At 38.9% G+C, this 19,231-nt stretch overlaps 1 protein-coding gene across 2 annotated transcripts; it reads right to left on the bottom strand.

Annotated features, from left to right (window-relative positions):
* Window positions 1-11,804: 11,804 nt before the first annotated feature.
* On the bottom strand, window positions 11,805-18,528 carry LOC149266313 (5-methyltetrahydropteroyltriglutamate--homocysteine methyltransferase 1-like). 2 transcript variants are annotated; one of them, XM_089430274.1, is made up of 15 exons: window positions 18,375-18,528; window positions 16,680-17,050; window positions 16,483-16,570; window positions 16,130-16,257; window positions 15,830-16,021; window positions 15,333-15,535; window positions 15,053-15,216; window positions 14,695-14,775; window positions 14,261-14,427; window positions 13,759-13,864; window positions 13,420-13,670; window positions 13,221-13,293; window positions 12,978-13,106; window positions 12,598-12,819; window positions 11,805-12,405 (listed from the first exon to the last, which is right to left on the bottom strand). In XM_089430274.1, the coding sequence occupies exons 2-15, from the start codon at window positions 17,027-17,029 to the stop codon at window positions 12,259-12,261; spliced, it is 2,301 nt and encodes a 766-aa protein (XP_089286400.1). In that variant the 5' UTR covers window positions 17,030-17,050; window positions 18,375-18,528; the 3' UTR covers window positions 11,805-12,258. The 2 variants fall into 2 exon arrangements, with proteins under 2 accessions (XP_089286400.1, XP_089286398.1); XM_089430272.1 differs by having other exon boundaries at window positions 16,680-17,047; window positions 18,375-18,521.
* Window positions 18,529-19,231: the final 703 nt, after the last annotated feature.

Here is a 19,231-nt window from a genome sequence, read left to right on the forward strand (position 1 = left end):
GTGGAGGGTCACTGGTGAGAGAGGAGGGCGGTCGAGCTCAGGAGAATTGATGGAGAGGGTAGCAAAGGGGAGGCTGGAGGTGGAAGTCCCCGGTAAGGTAACCACAGGAGGTGAGCCGGTTCAAATGAAGAAGACAGGTTACGGTGAGCGGTTAGGGCCAACGTAGGGTTAGGTCAATGGAAGATGGGTTGATCGAGATTAGGGTCAATAGAGTAGTCGACCGCATCGTATTCCATATCCTCCATACTGCAGCGATATTGAGGCAACCGTAACCAGCAGGACAAGAAGTGGGAGGGAAACGGAGGCAACAGGTAGCAGGGAGTGACAACGAACCCTAGGAACGATACCAGCAGTAACAGAGGGTAAAAACAAAGTTACCCGTAGTCGCAGATCGGAACGGTCTCCATCCTACGCCTACCAATAATGTATATCGTTTAGCACTTTACAATAATTTAAATATTTTTTTATTACAAATACATGCAAATTGATTTCACTCATCATTTTCATCGTCTTGCTTAATAATTCAAGTGTTCATGAAATATCACATCAATTGAAAGATGGACCACAAGGTGTGCCTATGAGTAATTCAACAATCATTCATGTATCACCATGGATTTATGCATCAAACCACAAAACTATTTAAGATCAAATTGTGGTAGTAGAAATTTTTAACATGCAAAAGATCTATTGATGGTGTTGGACCCGCCAACATGTCAAGGGGATCTCCTCAGTAAGAAGTCCTAATTAGATCTCAGACCGTTTCGTGTAGGAGTCCTAGCAATGTGTCATAAGGTAATGCCTTGACCACGATGCCGCACAGAGGCAAGTAAAATAACTCTGTCAGTAGCAAGGGTGTGACTGATGCAGTGAGTCAAGGAATGAGTATGAGAGGTTCCAACACTTCAAAAGGAGAGGAAGGTGAAGGTGAGTTCCAGGTTGAAATGGATTAGTCTCAACTCGACTAGGAACACACAACACAAAGGACATGCACAGCTTCCGGCAGAGCAGTCGACACGGATGCAGCAGCCACAACATACAAGGTAAGATAACACGAACAACACTCACAAATCAGTCTAATACGAGTGTGACAGTTGATATAACAAGGTTCAGAGAAAGGTCTTTCTAATGTTCGACAGAGCAGTTGACATGGACGGTGACAGAATTAACAACATATGCAACACATTAACAACCAGATTCATATAACTGCATACAAATCAGTTCATATACAAGTACATAAGTTAAACAACATATATCATTAAGGCAACCGAAGTAGTCCAACTACAATAACAACATATGCATGAAAATGTGTTGGCTTTTATTATATAAAGAAGTGTAAGTCACAATCATACAATACACCATGTAAACCTACTAGCCCCATCAGTGGAACGTTACAGCCACATCCGCCTACTCCTCCAAAGAGATGTACTAGCTCCATGTAGTGGAGAAGCCAAGGCGCGTTACAATATTGTCCAAGCCTTCTTCAAGATAGTCTTAGTAGAAGCTTGGCTGACCAAAATCCTATACAATGAGTTATGAGGGACTATTTATAGCAAAGGGTGGGGTGACCCTTGACATTCCGCTTTGTGACAGTTCAACTACTATCATGACTCTTCACCTACTCTATGACTATTACATCCAACTGTTGACAGTCGACTTACACTTGACATGACTCAACATTACAATCCACATGTACTCATGTGAGACAACATGGCTTGAGCAAGCCTTGCAAGACATCACTGACACTCGGTCCGCTATGATGAGACCAACTCTTTGACATGCTTATCATGGTGAAGGTAGTGAGTTATGGCCAAGCTTGGTCATCCGTGATGATGTGCATGCACTTCATGGTGACATCTTGTTGAAGCAAACTCTTGCCTCCATTGCAACCGATGCATTAGTTCGGCCTCTTAATCCAACTCGTTTGCTAACATGCACATGGTCTTCTTGGGTATGGTTGAACCGCAACACACTGATGCATAGTGTCCGTGCTAATCTTCAAGTGTGTGTTGGTGGTCATGCACATCAACTTGCCGAAGTACATGTTCAGCCCCAGTTGGACTTGCTTCTTGTCTTCAACTTGGTGAGTGTGTTGAATGGGTTTGATTGCATGCGTGCGCTCAACGACATGCATGCTGTTGGATCCCTGGCATGCGATCAACAACACTGCTCACCATGTTTTCTCTGTGTCAGCTGCTAGGATAGATCCTTAACTCGTACTGGTGCAGTTTCATCTGCGAGTGCATGTTGCGCCCACTGCTTTTCCTGTTCCTGCTACAACTCATTGGACTATCTGCGCAGCTTCATGTTCTTCCTGAGTTGCTGCTTCAACACATGCAACTCCTTCTTTGTTCCATCTTCTTCCTTCGTGCAATCCTCCTGTCGCGCCATCACTTCATAGCCTAAGTCTCCAAATTTGCTTTCATTATCAGTGGATCTGCATGATCTTGCAACTTTGCTCCGTCTCTATGTCGTCAACAACCTTCCTCTTGCAATCGCTGCATTTGGTATGCTGCCTTCATTTGTTGTTCATGATGTTGCTCGTTGTGATGCTGCTACTTGATTTCCTTGTCCATGAACAACTTGATGTCTTTGTGAGTAGGTAAGCCCATGGACACTTGATCGACTACATCCCCAAGCGTGCTCTAAACGATCTCTTCATCTCTTCTCTCTTGAAACCATTGTAACTGTACTGCTGAGAGGTAGATGAACACCTGTGATACCTGGAGACATGGCAACACTCATAGCAAGCAATCTGTCAGTCGAAAACCAAAATGAACATGAGAACTGATTTGCAACATACCTGGGTAAATGATCATGAAGGTTGTGCAATTTTGGCCAAGAGGTTGGGAGACCGACTACCAAGACTGCACAAGGCATAGTCTGGGCTGCTGGGAGACTAACTGAGTGCTGGAACTGCGAAATGTGCAATCCAGTTGGGCAGTTGGTTGTTGGGATTGCGCAATGCGTGATTCCAACTAGGGAAAGACTATTGGCCCAGGGACATATTTGCGCAAATTTTTGGGCCAAGCAACCACTGACCTCCAGAAATGCGCAATTCAGTCTAGGAGACCAGTGTTGGGCCAGAATGCGCAAATCTGTAGAGGAAGGTGAGCCTTCCTTTCCCAGATTCTGCAATGCAACCTTGGTGAAAACAGAGCCCGAGCCAAGGTTGGTCCGACTCGCCGATGGGCAACTGAAAGCAAGTAAGTCAGTGAATGCATGGCGACACTAAGTGATAGCAGAAGTGATAAACAGTGCATGTAAAACATGAATGGAAGATTCAGCAAACAGATCAACATGCATGTGGGTGAGGTCGTTCACAAGTTGGGCGAACGTCCGTGCAAAACAGTTTCATGCATGCCATAACAGTGAGATAGAAACGAAAATTGAAATAGAGCTAGGAAAAGCTATAATACATGTAAACAACAGCAGGCGTTCAAAGAAATCAAGCAAACAGTACTCACACAAGCAAATACACAAAAAGCAACAGAAATGCAGCCCAAGGCATTGGAAGCGAGCTTACCCCAAAACAGTTGAGCTGAATGTGCCGACTGCTTCTACATGTGATGTGGGCTGTCAGAGCTACAAAGTTGACATGAGTAATGAGCTCTGCAGCATCCAGTTGATGGTTTTGATAACATCGAGGTCGTGACGTGCATTCCACAAATCTAGGGGAAGCAACACTTGGTGGGAGGTTTCTGAATTTCTCCTTGCATGTAACCTCCAACTACTAAACATAGATCCCTGAGACAAGGGATGCCTTTGCATGCTGCCTTGGGAGAAGCAGCCTATGCATGCAAGTTTGTTTTCCTCGGTCCTGGAGGGAACCGATCAACTCAGCTGCACATGCAAGCGACTGCTCGACTGCTGGAGAAAAATGCACATTTCTGGTTGTAAGCTGGGCTGACTGCCCAAGGGGATTGCGCAATTTCTGGGCAGAGTAGTTAACTGCTGCCATGATTTGCGCAAATCCTAGGTTGAATACCCTGTTGATGGGAAAAATTGCGCAATTCCTGTTGGGAGGGTTAGCTGGCAGGATTGCGCAATCCTGGAGCCCAGCGGCTGTCAGAGGGAATTGCGCAATTCCTAGAGGGAATGCTAGTTGCCCTCCAGAAATGCGCAAATTTCACTGGGAAGCTGCTCAGCTTGCAGCTGGACCAAGTCTGGGTAAGCAACCTGTGAAGGGAAGAGGCCAAACTATGATCGACAGGCTACCTTTGAGCAAGAAAAACACTAAAGCTTCAGGACTTGATGAAGCAAGGCAAGCTTTTGTGAAGGTTGGTAGGGAGGCTCCAAAACAGGCTACGGAAAAATTTTGGAGGGTGGTTGTAGCCGCTACAACAAGATCATAAGCCTCCATATGAATTATTCATATCATGTCCAGTTTGCAATTTAGTGACACCATTTTATTATGAAATATCACATATGCCAAATGTCAAAGAGTGTTGTATTACTAGTGTGTAGGAGAAATTGATAGTGGTATTTATAATACATGTTATCATCAGAATACCATTCCACAATTTGCAATAAAGTCAACAATTTACAGTGATGTTATGAAAGCAGCAATCATCAACAGAAATCATGAGGTAGATTTGAAGTTAAGAGATAGATTTGAAGTTAGAGAGTACCTTCATGCATCTACATTAAAACCATATTATATCCATAAACCTTATGTTTGACATATTGTGATCCCATAATTTTATAACAGATTGTAAGGTTTAGATGATTGGTTGATTTAAAAAAAACTTAGAAATAATGGTATCCTCATGCTTGTCATTGTAAGGTATTGTGATCCCAATTTCCACAAACTTATTCAAGGCTTGAATTTCCAGTATTTAGAACAGAAACAGAAGTATTATCAAATAAGTTATTAAGTCCATAATTAACATGTTCATTCGAATTAAAACTAAGAAACTATTCAAGAGAAGATTCTTTTCAAACAAAATCTGAAACTGCCATGTAACAAAGATATTGAAATTTTGGCATAAGTTCAGACTTAACACAACAAAGAGTTCAAACGCTTGTATTCAGTTATGACTATAACACATCTAGATCGTCGGTGTTTGTAATTATGCACTACATATGAAGTACGCTGTGTACTTTAACCATGGTTAAAACTTCAGGGGATAACAACCATTGCAAGATGACATTAACACTGTGTATCCATATTCAATTAGTTTATCTTCATATTTAGAATTGGTCCCAAGAAACATCACTGAGTGGAACTTGTCATCCCCGTAGCATATTTATATGACAAATATTTTAGTTCAATTATTACAACAATAACTCAAATCATGAACAATAATGATACAGTGGATGCCAATGCTCAGAACCACAGGTATGAGTGCTAACATTTGGCAAACTAACCTGAGTATTCAGGCATTTTAAGGTTTATTTCACTACATCTAAGCATTTATTCATAGATTCGTTCATACCTCTTGGGAATTTTCAATAATCATTTTTAGAAAGTAGTGAAGTGTTAGAGCATTGCTCACACTTCCTGGGAATTTTCGATGCTTGGCTTTTTGAAAGTAGTGAAGTGCAAAAGTGTTACTCACTGTTTTTGGGAACTTTCGATGCATGCTATGGTCACATGGGTTAGCCTTATACTAGTTCAGCAGAGGGTGATGTGGAAGATATCGGGAGAAAAATTAAGAAAAAAAAGGGAGCAATAACATAATCAAAGTTAAATTCCGAATGAAATTCCTTGAAGAGCTATGTAATGCTTATATTTATGAAATAAATAATAAAAATTAATTAATTAAGTAATGAAGTGAAATTTATAATAAATAAATAAAACTAATTTATTAATAAAAAAATAAAGGTAAGTAAGAGTAAATTATGGAAAAAATCCAAATTAAGGAAAAACCTCAGATAAAAATAAAATTTGCACAATAACACATGGATTATGTGCATGAATATTTTCCTTCCATTTTTTAGTAAGTTGCTCTATTTAATACATGAGAAGGAAGATGTGAGGCAATCTTTTCTCAGAAGAATTTGGGAATAGGAGGAATTCACTAGCAGAGGTAGTTGATTGAGGCTCAAGGATGGCTAGCTATAAAAAGACATAACGCAGATGAACCTATGGTTGGGTGGAAAATCGGCCCCGACACATTGGCTACGATTTGCTAAATCAAAGATTAGCACACATCAATTCGATCTCTACAAGGTTATAAGTGAATCAGGTTTTTCATCTCATAGGTGTGTTCTCATTACCCACTACAACAATGGATAATGTAATTATTAATGAAATTGTATTTACATTTATCAGGTAATGATTTGAATTTCTCTATATAATTTGTGCCTTGTGTTTGAAATTTGGGCCATTACACTTTCCTTGGCCATTTCTAAGAATGAGAAGCCACTTTAGGAGGCTAATCAAGCTCATGATAGACAGTGACCCATGGTACCTATTACTCACCAAAAAGTGGGTAACCCATGGGAGAAAAAATTTCTCCTCCTTGAACAATCAGCCAACTAGCCACCTTATATGATTGGTATATAACATGATGCTAGGATCTCCCACTTCTTTCTTCGGTCAAATCTCACTCTCCCATCCTACATTCCTTCTTGAAGGAATATGGGTCATTCATCAACAAATACTTTAACCATTTTATGGGCATACTAATATGGATCAAGAGGAAAATTGAATAATTGATTGATCTTGAATGTATTCTTGTTCCCTCACTACACATGGGAGGTTAGTCTTTGACTCTAATCCAATGGGACCTTCTTTGAGGCTTTCAGGTTTTAGGAAGGACACTAATGGGAATGTACTAATTGAAATAGTGTGTCCAAGATTTTCCATATGTGTCACTTTCCATCTTTCCCCATTTATTCATCTCCATTATTCAAGTTGGTGGTCATTGGTCATTGGTCATTGGGATTGGCACCTTTTTTCCTCATCCTTGAGTGTAGGACCAGGGAACATAACCCTGGAGGTTGATGCAGCTCAAAGAAAGATAAAAGCATAAGAAAGCCACAATGAAAGAAAAAATAAAATGCAAAATATGGTTGGGACATTTGCTTAGTGCGTGAGCAAAAGCCTAACATCATCTCTACGTCCCTGATTAGCCATCACCCAATTCCTTAAGTACATGATGTTTCATTCATAAAAGGAACTCTTGTATTGTCCCAATCCCAATGAGTGATAAACTCTCATCCAAAAGGGTAAGGAAAAATCTCAAAAGCAAGCTTACGCTCTCGAGCTATGCACCCAAATCAAAGCAAATCACAAAGAAGTAAAAGGCACACTAGAGGGGTGGAAAAAGAAGGTCGAGGAAAGGGGTAACTCATGCCTCCATGATTGCTCCCTCCTTAAATCTATACATAAAGGAGGTTGGACCTCCATTAGCTGGTCAAATGGCTATGGCACCTTTCCCTAAAGTCATGCCCACTCTGCAGCCACCATCTTTCACACACACATATGGATTGATGGACTAACTTGGAATGTGTCCCTTTCCCTTAGGGGCTAGAAAACACCTAATAGGGTTATTGACCTAACTATCCCTAATATACATATGAAACTTGTTTATGGGACTTGATCTAGTTAGACATTTGAAGGTAGGCTTGTGAAGTATTCTTGTGCCCTTAACGTTAGATATGGTCCACTATGATGCACTTATAGTTATTGTACTTAATGATTGTTGATTTCACTTGATCTTGAGAGGGTTTTGTCAAGTGGTTTTGTCACAACAATAGAGGCCTCTTGAGATATGATTATCCTCCTTCTTAGTAGCATTCTAGAGGCCCTTTTACCCACTCTAAAGAGCAAATATGACCTTGTTGATGTAGCGTTGCCCACCCAGAGTAGAGCGTTGGGATATATGATTAGTCTGCATGGTATTTAACACTCTCAAGTAACCCCAAATGCTGAAATGTTGAGTCAGTGAGGCTTGGTGTTGGATTTATAGGAGATGTTCCCAAATGGACCCATAACACCTCTAGGTTGGCCTTGACGCTATTTGATGAGTGTTTCTTGTTTTGGAGCCCAAAAAATGATGGTTATCCTCGAGATGACAATGGGGGGCTTCCACATCATTGATAAACCCCAATGCTTGAGCATATTGATGTCACGTAGCCACTCTTTCCCTTTAGAGGGTGACGTAAGGCACCTTGGTGATGACATTATGGTTTGGAGGCACTTTTCAAAGTATACCCATGGCATTTTAGCTATATTTTTGAGTATGGGCACTCATTAGCCTAATTTTCACTTACTTGTAGCATTTTGAGCTCCCTTGAAGAATGACATCATAGTGGAGGAGGCTTTTCTCCCACATGTGTGGATTATTTTAGCATTATTTGTTATGCTTTTGAGACAGTATGGGGTTTCCTTGTAACCTCTCACTTGTTGAACACTCAAAAAAACTTATGTTAGGGCTTTTACTTGTAAATTAATGGAAATGAGAGTTGCTAAATTTCATATAAATAGAGGCTCCCTTCTGTTGAAATATGTAACTAGGTTCAGTCTTCATAATGACGTATGTAATCATAACTTTTATGTGTTTGATGTAAAGAAGAAAAAGAAATTGATTATTGTCATTCTTGATGCATGGATTTCATGCTCAAGGTTATTTTATTTAAGCCAAGCACCCATTGAGTGCTTCTAGGGCTTGTCATTAAGTCAACAAGTCAATTGAGTCATTGTCATGTATGGAAGACCCTTTTGGGCATGTTGTATATCATAAAGAAAATTTATAAGTGTCAAATAGACCCTCAAAGACCTTGTCAACAAGCAAAGATCAAGTCAGCCTTCATGAGAGGACAAGCTGGCCTCTAAGTAGCAATTCAACCTAGAAGAGAAGCCTATATATTAGAGACTTCGACCTCACTTGAAGGACACTCACCAATCACACAAGATTCAATCAAGCAAGACAAAGAGACCAAAAGGGTGTGAAGAAGTGGAGGACTAAGAAAAGGAAGAAGAAAGCAAAAATTTGGACTGTTTCTGGGCTATTTCCTTCACACATGCGAAAAATCTAGGGCACCTACTGCAGCAGCTAAGACCGAATTGCAGAAGTCGAGTTAGGGCATCAATTGGCATACCTTGCAAGCCGAGTTTCCAAGAAGAAATAATCAATTCAAGCGAAGGAGAAAAGAGGAAGAAATCACCTTCTTTCCGACACATGCAAGAGGTAGGGTTTCTACAAAAGAAACTGCTGGGGGGTGAAGAACCTGTTGAGGATCGAAGTTGCAGAAGTTGTTGGGGTCAAAGTTGCTAGAGAAGTTGTTGGAAGGAAAAACTCATCAAGGAGGAAGGACTGACTTGGTCTTGGAGGGGACTTTGACAAGGGTCTTACGTCTTGGAATTCATCATTTGAAGTTCTATAAGAAGAGAAGAGTTATTGTGGGATTTAGTCTCAAGAGGAGAGGTTTTGGCCTTGGCTTATAGCGTATATCTTGTGCCTGTTTGTCTTATTTGTTTGGTACTTGTTCGCTAATAGAGAACACTAATATTAATCAAGGAAAGAAGAAGCTAATCAAATTAAGTAATAATACATCACAAGCAATTATCAAAGTAAGAGAAATCATCTATTAGTTGCCCCTAGATTTCTCAACACCCTCATTCCATTTTTATTATCATACATTTTATCACTCTTATTTGGCAAAGAGTGTGAATTAGTCCTTTTTCACAACTTGGGCAAAGATGTCACTTTTCTATGGTGCCAAATCTTGTGGAGGTGGTCCTTTGTATGGAGATGTTTTCCTAGGTTCGAAAGAAGTGTTTCTTGGAGAATTTTGTAAGTTTCATGCTTTATCTTCTATGTTTTGCATATTGTATTTTTGCTAGAAGGGTTTATATTTTATGCTATGACCGAATGCTAATTATATTATGAAATTTTACTCCATTATTATATGCAAAATTGTTCTCTTGAAACCTATAAGGAAACCCTAATTGTGAATTTCTTATATTTAATTTCTCCCCCAACAAGGAAAATAGTTTAAGGTTTTAAAAGTGGATGCCCCAGTCATCCCTTTTTACTTCATCAAAACTTGTTCATGGAATTTTAACCCCACTAATCATTATTGTGTTGATCATCGACAAAATCTATTAAATTTCTTCTTCTTTTTCTTGTTCCTAGCATGGTTCCTAGATGTCTAGGGCTAGCGCTAGGGTTTTGGGACAAAATTTTGCATAAAAAGTGAATTTGTGTTGGATATTTATGGCCAATAAGATTAGCAATTGCATCAGTAAATCACGTAAAAGAAAAATCTAACATTGTGCATGGCTAATCCTTCCTTTTTAGGGCTGACATCTTCCTTATTTGTTGTTCACTCAAGTTTTTCAGTTGTAAATTCCCATTAAGTGACCCTGACCCTGACCCTAAATGCTTATTGGAAGGCCTTAACTCTTTTTTGTTGATTATCCTTGAAAGGCCTTTTTCATTGGCTGCTATATGACATTGCACATCTTATCTTTGCAAATCAATAAAACCCTAAGTTATAATAGCCATCTCTTTGGCCTAGGGATAAAGTGCTTGAACTGCGACATAGAATATCTAGGCCTTTTTAGGCTTTGCGAGTGTTTTGTCCCATCTTATAGACTTATAATAGCCATCTCTTTGGCCTAGGGATAGAGTGCTTGAACTGTGACATAGAATATCTAGGCCTTTCTAGGCTTTGTCAGTATTTTGTCCCATCTTATAGACCTCTTATCTATCACCTTGAACGATAGTAATTGAAGATCATTTAGGTGATTTAGGGAAGCATCACTTGTGGTCAAATATCACTCAATAGCAGGAGAAAGGTTGTTGAGGTGACAGTGGCAACCATTTGTCTTGTTACCATAAGGTTTGGTTCTGCCTAGTGGGTTTTTGCACTAGATCGGCCGGATTTTTCAACAAATATACCTAATTATGATCCAACCAATGATAGATAGCACTCACCACCAAGGACGACAATGACCCCCGCCTTAAACCAGCTGCTGCTGAATTTATGAACTTTGTTATGAATGCTTTTGCATTGTGTCTTTATGGTAAGTCATTATGGACTTTATAGCTAGCTATATGCCAGGTGGACTTCCTTTTGGTTGTGCAGCTTTATGGTTTTGTTGTATAGCCAAGTGGTGATTTAGTAGCACCTATGACTTCTTGCAGAGCTGTCAGCTTATAGGGCTTTAGTCTAGAACACTTTTTTTTTTGGCTTGTAGGGGATGCGTAGTAACCCACCCCTTTTTCATAAAAGATGCCCCAAATGTACTATATTGGTTAATAGTTAAAGAAAGCATTTCAGTTTTTAAAAACTCACAATAATTCAAGTTATCTCCATCAACAATCAGCTTTTCTTTGAAGCAAAACTAAAATAAAAAAAACTTGTTAAGAAGTGTTCAGTAACCTGTAACTCACCCGAGATGCATCTAATCTTCCATTCTTGAATTCAGCTCTATCATGTTGCTACAATAGATGAATGAGATCCTGTAAACACCCAACTAGTTGCCTGACTACAAGTTTTAATCAAGCAGCTTCACGACTAAGCCCAGCAGAATAGAACTCATATGAAATAACATCAAACTTCACAATCGAAATGCATCCGAGCTAAACCACTTCACAACATGTCTACAGAGATATATCTGTACTTGCATCAACCTTATGTGAAGGTATATTTCTGATCGAAACACTTTCAAATTTCAATTAAATATATGATTTGTGATGTGTCTTGTGAGTCATAAAACACAATCATTTAAATCTTTCCACCAAAAATCTGATTAGGCAAAAATAGGAAAAATAAGATATTCATAGGATAAATAACAAACTCAGAAACCATGCTGAAATTTTTTATATCAATAGTAGGCACAACAGGCATGCAGAAATGAGAAACTCCATATGTTATAACAACTTTAGATGAGACATTTTCCATGCGCATGATGCTTTTGTAATAGCAGGAAGAAAAATGTCTACTGAAATATTTAGAAGAATGATCAGGCTAGTCAACTGACAACTCTGAAAATTCTTTAAAAACTAGTGTCTCTTTACATCAACATTAAGGCTTTTCCTTTTAACAGAAACTCTCCATTTTTGGCCAGAGTGGGCTCAATCTCTGGGATGTGTCACTTCGGTGATTCTCAGGTACAGCCATATGATATGCACTGAGAATCAAACCTTGGGTAGTTATGGTGAACTTCCACTGATCTACCGCTAGACCACAAACCAACTAACCCTTCACAGGAGGCCGTAATATGTCCCTTATTCAGCAATCCAAAATTATTCTTCCACCTCTTTATTGCACTAAAATGCTGATGTTGAATTGCTTTCTTGATCATTTTGCAGAGGCAAGCTCAGTTCGCAGCAACTTGGCAGATGCAACCATGTTGGTCAACGCAGGAACAACTTCATCATACTTCCTGGTTTTCAAACCACAATCTGGATTTACCCACAGGATGTTTGTCTCCAACACAGCGAGTAACTGGCAGAGCAGGAGACGATTAAAAAGAGTTAATACCAAAACATAATGCAAGGGCGTCTCCTGAGTCCTGAGTCCTAAGTAATACTATTTTTTGTTTGTTAGAAAATGCACCTCATGTTATATTACTTGCAGGAATTGACTAGTGAAGGGGCAAATTGATACGACCAAGTGAATAAAATGATGTAGCAGTACCTTGCGGATACGGTCTGCAATTTCTTCTGTGTCTGGAATGCGAGGAGAGTGTATATCATAAACCCCAGGGCCGATTCCGGCCCCATATTTCACACCCTCCTGGAAAACTCTGAGTAATTTCTCATCGGAGCGGGAATTCTCAATGGTAATGACATCGGCATCCATATCAATAATGGAATGAATAATGTCGTTGAAGTTGGAGTAACACATGTGGGTGTGGATCTGAACAAACAGGTACCATATTAGTGGAACGGAGAATTGATATTGCAAGGCGTATAAAATGCCGAAAGAACCAAACAGCAGTTCAACTCATGTCCACTGGTTGCACATTATTGCTACACAAAGAGATGAAAGAGGGCATCTTAGAAGTTTAAACAAACCTGAGTAGTATCCTTTACACCACAGTTGGTGATACGGAAACCATGAACAGCCCATTCCAGGTAGTGAGCCTGTTCTGCCTTACGCAAAGGTAGTCCTTCCCTCAGAGCTGCCTCATCGATTTGGATCACCTGAGAATGCAGAATGATAGTAGTTCGGTGATATATAACAATAAAGTTAAACGAAAGGGCACTATACAGAAAATAAATGGCATGATTTTAGACTGACCAATTGCAAAGGCATACCTGAATACCAGCTGCCTCCAAATCTTCAACCTCGTCTTTGATAGCTAGTGCAATTTGCATGCTGGTTTCTGACCTACAAGACATGTAAGGGACTTCAATTAAAAGGTTGAAATGGATCTAACAATTCGATAAAGGGGGGAAATTGAACTGGGAATCACAAGTGGAGATTCAATTATGATGAAGAGTTGGTTACCCTTACCTGGGCTGATCATCTCTTACAAAGGACCAATTCAAAATTGTCACAGGACCTGTAAGCATTCCCTTCATAGGGCGGGCAGTCAAACTCTGGGCATACTTTGACCAAAACACAGTCATTGGTTTTGGGCGGCTGACATCTCCATAAATAATCGGTGGCTTCACACAACGAGAACCATAAGACTGTACCCAGCCATTAACTGTGAATGCAAATCCCTGAAGCTGTTCCCCAAAATATTCTACCATGTCGTTTCTCTGCAGAAAGAGATAAGACAAATAATTAGGTTCCATCATAACAATAGATGTTGTTTGATGATTTCAACCAAATCAATGCAGCACCCACCTCAGGTTCACCATGCACAAGAACATCGATGTCCAGATCTTCCTGCAGTTTAACCACTTTTGCGATTTCCTGCTGAATGGACTGAACGTAATCTGCTTCTGAAATCCTGTTACAAATCAGAAATTTAGACATGCATTTTGACGGACAAGGTAAATTATTGAGCTAGAGACTCATTTTACAGCCCAGTATGATGTTTAACTCTGTTGATTCTACAGCCCAGTATGATGTGTAACTCTGTTTGTCCATCATAACAATAAAAATTTAAAAAAATCTAAAAAAAACAACTATACAAAACATGCTCCTAACAAAATTTGCACATAAACAAATTGAATCCCTCTCGGCTCATGTTAGATCCGTATTTAAAATGGATATATGCTGGTTGGTAAAACATGCCTGTTAATGTAAGTCTTATACTATATATTTTGCAAGTTGACATCTATCCAACATAACATACTTATTTGATATATATTTTGCAAGTTGACATCTATCCAACATAACATACTTATTTGATTTGTATTCACGGCGAACTCTGCGAAGTTCTACTGTCTGAGGAAAGGACCCAATTGTGGTCGTTGGAAGAATTGGGAGGTTCAACTTTTTCTGCTGCTTATCTAAACGAACAACTACAGGTGTAGCTCGCCGGTGATCAGAGCCTTTTAATGCTTCAGCCTGTAATTTAAACCAAACCACTTCAAATATTGTACCTAATGGCTTCCAATTAACCATCGACAAAATGCAGAAGGTAATGTACTAATCAGATCTGAAAAAATATCCTTTCAGTTCATTAATAAAAGGGCTTACAGTTTGTCGACAAGCTATATTGATAACTGTAAGATAACAAGAAGGAAAAAAAAAAAAAAAAAGAAAGAAACAATATAACTAACAAAGTGGAGATAATAAGCCAAACAATAGAAAACAGAGCATTTGTCAACATACAGCTTTTTGCACTGCCTTATTGTTCACTCTAGGAGAGGTCTTTCTTGAAGATATAGCAGCTGCATTGGCAGCAAAATATGCCTGCCAAAAATTACTATGTTAGACTCAGATTTTTGAATCAAATGCTCTAGATTACAAAACATCAGTATGAAAACAATGCTCAGACGGGAAAAGGGCAGATTTTAAATGCATGTAACAACCAACTCCTGAGGTCAGAAACCTAGACTTTAGGTATACCCTCATCCAAAGTCTTCATCCCTATAGGAAATGTATTCCAGCTTGTAATTGCAATTAACATTTCCTCCCACATACTTTAATTAACAGAGTGCAAGTTCCAAAAATGTCAATAATCTTTTACCCGATCTGCTTGACCAATCAATGCTTTTGCCAGAGCTACTACTTCAAGTACTTTTTGTGCAGCAAATGCAAGCCAGGACTTAATTTCATTATCAAGCTTTGTCTCATTTACTAAATCCACAGCTGTATGGAGAAGAGAGCAGGACGTGGAGACAACTATTTTGCCTGCAATTCAAACAGATGGCATTCTCAGATTAACTAGAAAAGCATATGGAATTTATTATTTCTCAGTCCAAAAGCACCCCAAACAAGGTAATATAGTGTGCGTAGTGCACACATACCTTTATCAACACTCGTTTGAAGATCCCTTAAAATGCTAAACGATGCTGCCAAATCATTAGCCCAGATGTTTCTCCCATCAATTACTCCAGCAAAAAGGTATTTGTCTCCCGGAAAGCCAACAGTTTTGACAAGGTTGAGTGTTTTAGTTCCACGTACTAGGTCTAACCCAATAGCAGATATAGCCTTCAACTGGATGATGGTCCTGAGGTAGATGGTACATTTCACAGTATTAGAAGATTAGATACCCAAAGATGCACCGTGTGACCCTTGGAATTCAAGTACTTTCTAACTGTTTTCAAGAAACTGAATGATGGCTATGATACAAATAGTGTATTTCAGAGTATTAGAAAATTTGGATCCCTAAAGCTACACTATATGAGTTTTGGAATTCAAGTACTATCTTCCTGTTTTCAAGAGAGATGCAGTATGATTTTTATTTTCTCAATACAAAGAAATGTATCATCTACATAAGCATATGCAAAGGATGTCGCTTTACCTATATGTCTCAACAGGAATATCTGCAAAGTATGTTTCTACAAGCAATTTGGTCCCAACAAGTACTTCTTCTAAGAAAGAATAAGCTTTAGAGAAAGCGTTCAGGTGGTGAGCCTCAAGGTCCATTACAAGCGAGGGTTCATCAAACTGTATCCATGTTGCCCCAGCCTCCTTCAACTCACCTAAGACCTCCCTAAATTAACCACAACACAAATTAAAAATTATTGTCAGACTGTGCCATTACTTACAATATCAAGCGCATGAATCTGTGAGCTAAGGAGGCTTTTACATGAAAACTTACTTGTAGACCGGCAGAATCGAATCAAGCAGAGAAAGAAGGTCAAATGTTTTAGGAACACCCTTTGCAGGCTTTGATAACAACAAGTATGACACAGGACCTATAATGACAGGTACAGTCTCAATACCAATCTGCACTCCAAAAAACAAGCATTAATTGTACATCCAAAAAGTGGCTACAATCTCACAGAGTTCACCATCCAAAACTTTCATGCCAATGAAATGTGGAAAATGTAAGGATCTTTCTCAGTCAAACAGCAAAGAGTCGGTGTTTTTCATATTAAGAAGCTAAGAACGACACACAAGAAAGCCTGCTTCAAACGAAAATGTTTTTGTTGTAAAATGAACAATACTGACCTCTTTAGCCTCTTTGTATTCATCCACAGCTTTGTGTGAAGAGTACTTGAATTTAATTTCTGGTCCCAGCTCTGGAACGATGTAGTGGCTGAAAAGGACAATATTATCTATGTTTAAAGCCACTCAATGAAAAAAAAAATCGATTTAGTAGAATCACGGTATTGACAGCCTGTTACAAGTCGTAGTGCTGCACTTACTAGTTAGTGTCAAACCACTTGGTCATCTCCATAGCAGGAAGCTTAGCATTTCCACGTGCCATTGAGAAGTAAGTGTCGAATCCAATCTCACCACCAGTCCACCCATATCGTGGAGGAACAGCCCCAACCATGGCAGTTGTGTCAAGGACCTGATCATAGTAGGAAAAGGTGTTGCTTGGGATGTATGTTAGACCAGCATCAGCCATTTGTTTCCATGTTGCAGCTCTCAAATTCTTTGCTACATTCTGCAACTCAGTTGCACTGCTCTTGCCGTCCCAAAAGGATTCAAGTGCAAACTTGAGTTCTCTCTTGGGGGCAATTCGGGGATAACCAACCACATGGGAAGCCATGAATAAGGACTTTGAATCCTGCTGAAGGGACAAAAGAAGGATGCTTATAAACTCTCAAACAAGATCATAGGTGAATTTTGACAATTTTCTAGGACAGAAGCTTTTTAATTGTATAAGTTCATAAGATTTCAACACTCCAGTCAGAACCCAAGAGGCATTGACCGGCTCAATAGAGCGTATTAATATGAACTATAATATAACTGTATTTGAGTACAGACCAAAGGGGTTAAGCAGTTGAATCATTTCCCGAACAGTTGTCCATATTACAGTGTGGAAAAAAGTTCAAACTCACTAGTAACACATATTGTTATACCCAATGCATATTGACAGACCAGTATCCAGCTATAAGGCCAGCCATTCTTTTATAATCTCCCCTATTGCGTATTCATACTAACCTAATATACAAAAACAACATGGGTTTGCAGAACTGGTCCACATATGCCCAGAAAGTAGTGCACACCTAGAATCTAAAAAAATTATGAAATAAACCGTAAACAACTAGACCATGATGATCAAAAGTTAGGAATGGATTGAGGGATGTTATAGCATTTGATTGGACTGCAAGGTTCCAATATTTGTGGAGAAGGGCCTACTTCCACCATATCAATGACAAGGAAATTAGGCTGAAGCAGGTCTAACTTCTAAGACATGTTGACCATATAACAGCAAAAGCGTAGGCAACCAAATTGATGCGCATCATCTCCCTCACCAGTCTACATAAATTGAATATTTCAATGAAAATTACAGACCAAACTAATAAAAAATGTCTTCACACAATAACACCAACATTAGTTCAGATCTCGGGTTCTCATTGTGGGAACTCATGTTCAAATGTCATGGAAGATGTGTTTCCCCACTAAGGTACCGAAATATAACTTTGCAGAATTGATGAGGTACTGGAATTCTCTACTCTTTTCCAATCAATCAAATAAACGAATTTACAAACATCAAAAGCTGGGGTTCGTAGTTCCCCACCAATCAAACAAAAATGTTTACATGTACCCAAAAAAAATACATCGACACTAGTACAGACATATCAAACATATCTGAACATGGATATCTGAGTCTCAATATTTGATACATTGTTCAATTATGTAACTCCAGACCCACTTTAAATGGGTCTTTACCAATGTTCACCTTCAATATGCCCAATGCATCATCTAGAGTCAACACACTGTTTTTCTGCCACACTCTGGCACATACATAGAGATCACCCACACTCACAGGTGCTGTGGAGTGCAGGTGGATTCTTTGTGTGCAACAAAACAAATGATGAAGGTTTTTCAACTCCACCTTCCAGAGTACAAATTAAAAAATTAAAATGGCATTAGAACGGAGAGCTGACCTGCAAAGGAAATTGTGGCAGCAGCTGCAGGGTTTATATCTTCTGCCTAACTTTCAGAAGCCTTGGGTGGAGTATAACTGTGTGGACATGCACATATATATAGATGGAGAGTTTAGGGTGGTCATAATCAAATCATAGTGGGTGGTTGATGATGGGTCCATGGGATGCTTGCTTTCTTATTACAATTACAATTATGTACGCTTGTTAAGGGGCCAACCCTACGCACCATGCCCCTCCAAACCTTACAGTTTAAATTTTTTGAGAACATGATTTCCTTGCCATTCCCAGAGTTGGTGTGAATAGTTTGAGCGGCTACCTTTGGCCCAATAACCATAGCTTGTCCTTTTTTATATATTGTTACCAACTCGCTTGATAGTCTTTCACTGTCATGAAGTAGGTCAAGTCTACAACATAACTGAACTCTGCTTTGTTGGTGAACCTGGTTGGTGCCTATGATTTGGAACTTTTATACATGTGAAGGAATTCAATGGTTAATCTCCACTACATGGTTTTGTATACCTCAGCAGATTATTTTGGTTGGTGGGATATGTGAACTTTTTGGTTGGTGGGAGTTGTTGGATTTTGGACTTTGAAGTGGGTTGTAAATTTAGTATATATTAATTGTGATAAAAAATATTCAGATGGCTGATATTTAAAATGGTAGGTTTTTTGTATTCTAAAATTTTTAATATAAATTATTTTATTTTTTTTATTATTTTTTTGGGTGTAAAATTCTACATATTTCAAAATTTTATATATATAAAAAAGAAAAAAATTATATTTTATGATTATAAAAAATTGTGTTATAATTATTTTATTTATTAGAGATATATTTTATAGTTTTAATTTTATGTAAG

Source organism: Pinus tabuliformis, chromosome 6, assembly GCF_031772625.1.
Source record: "Pinus tabuliformis cultivar Carrire ecotype Pingquan chromosome 6, CPIR1, whole genome shotgun sequence".
Taxonomy (NCBI): Eukaryota; Viridiplantae; Streptophyta; class Pinopsida; order Pinales; family Pinaceae; genus Pinus; species Pinus tabuliformis.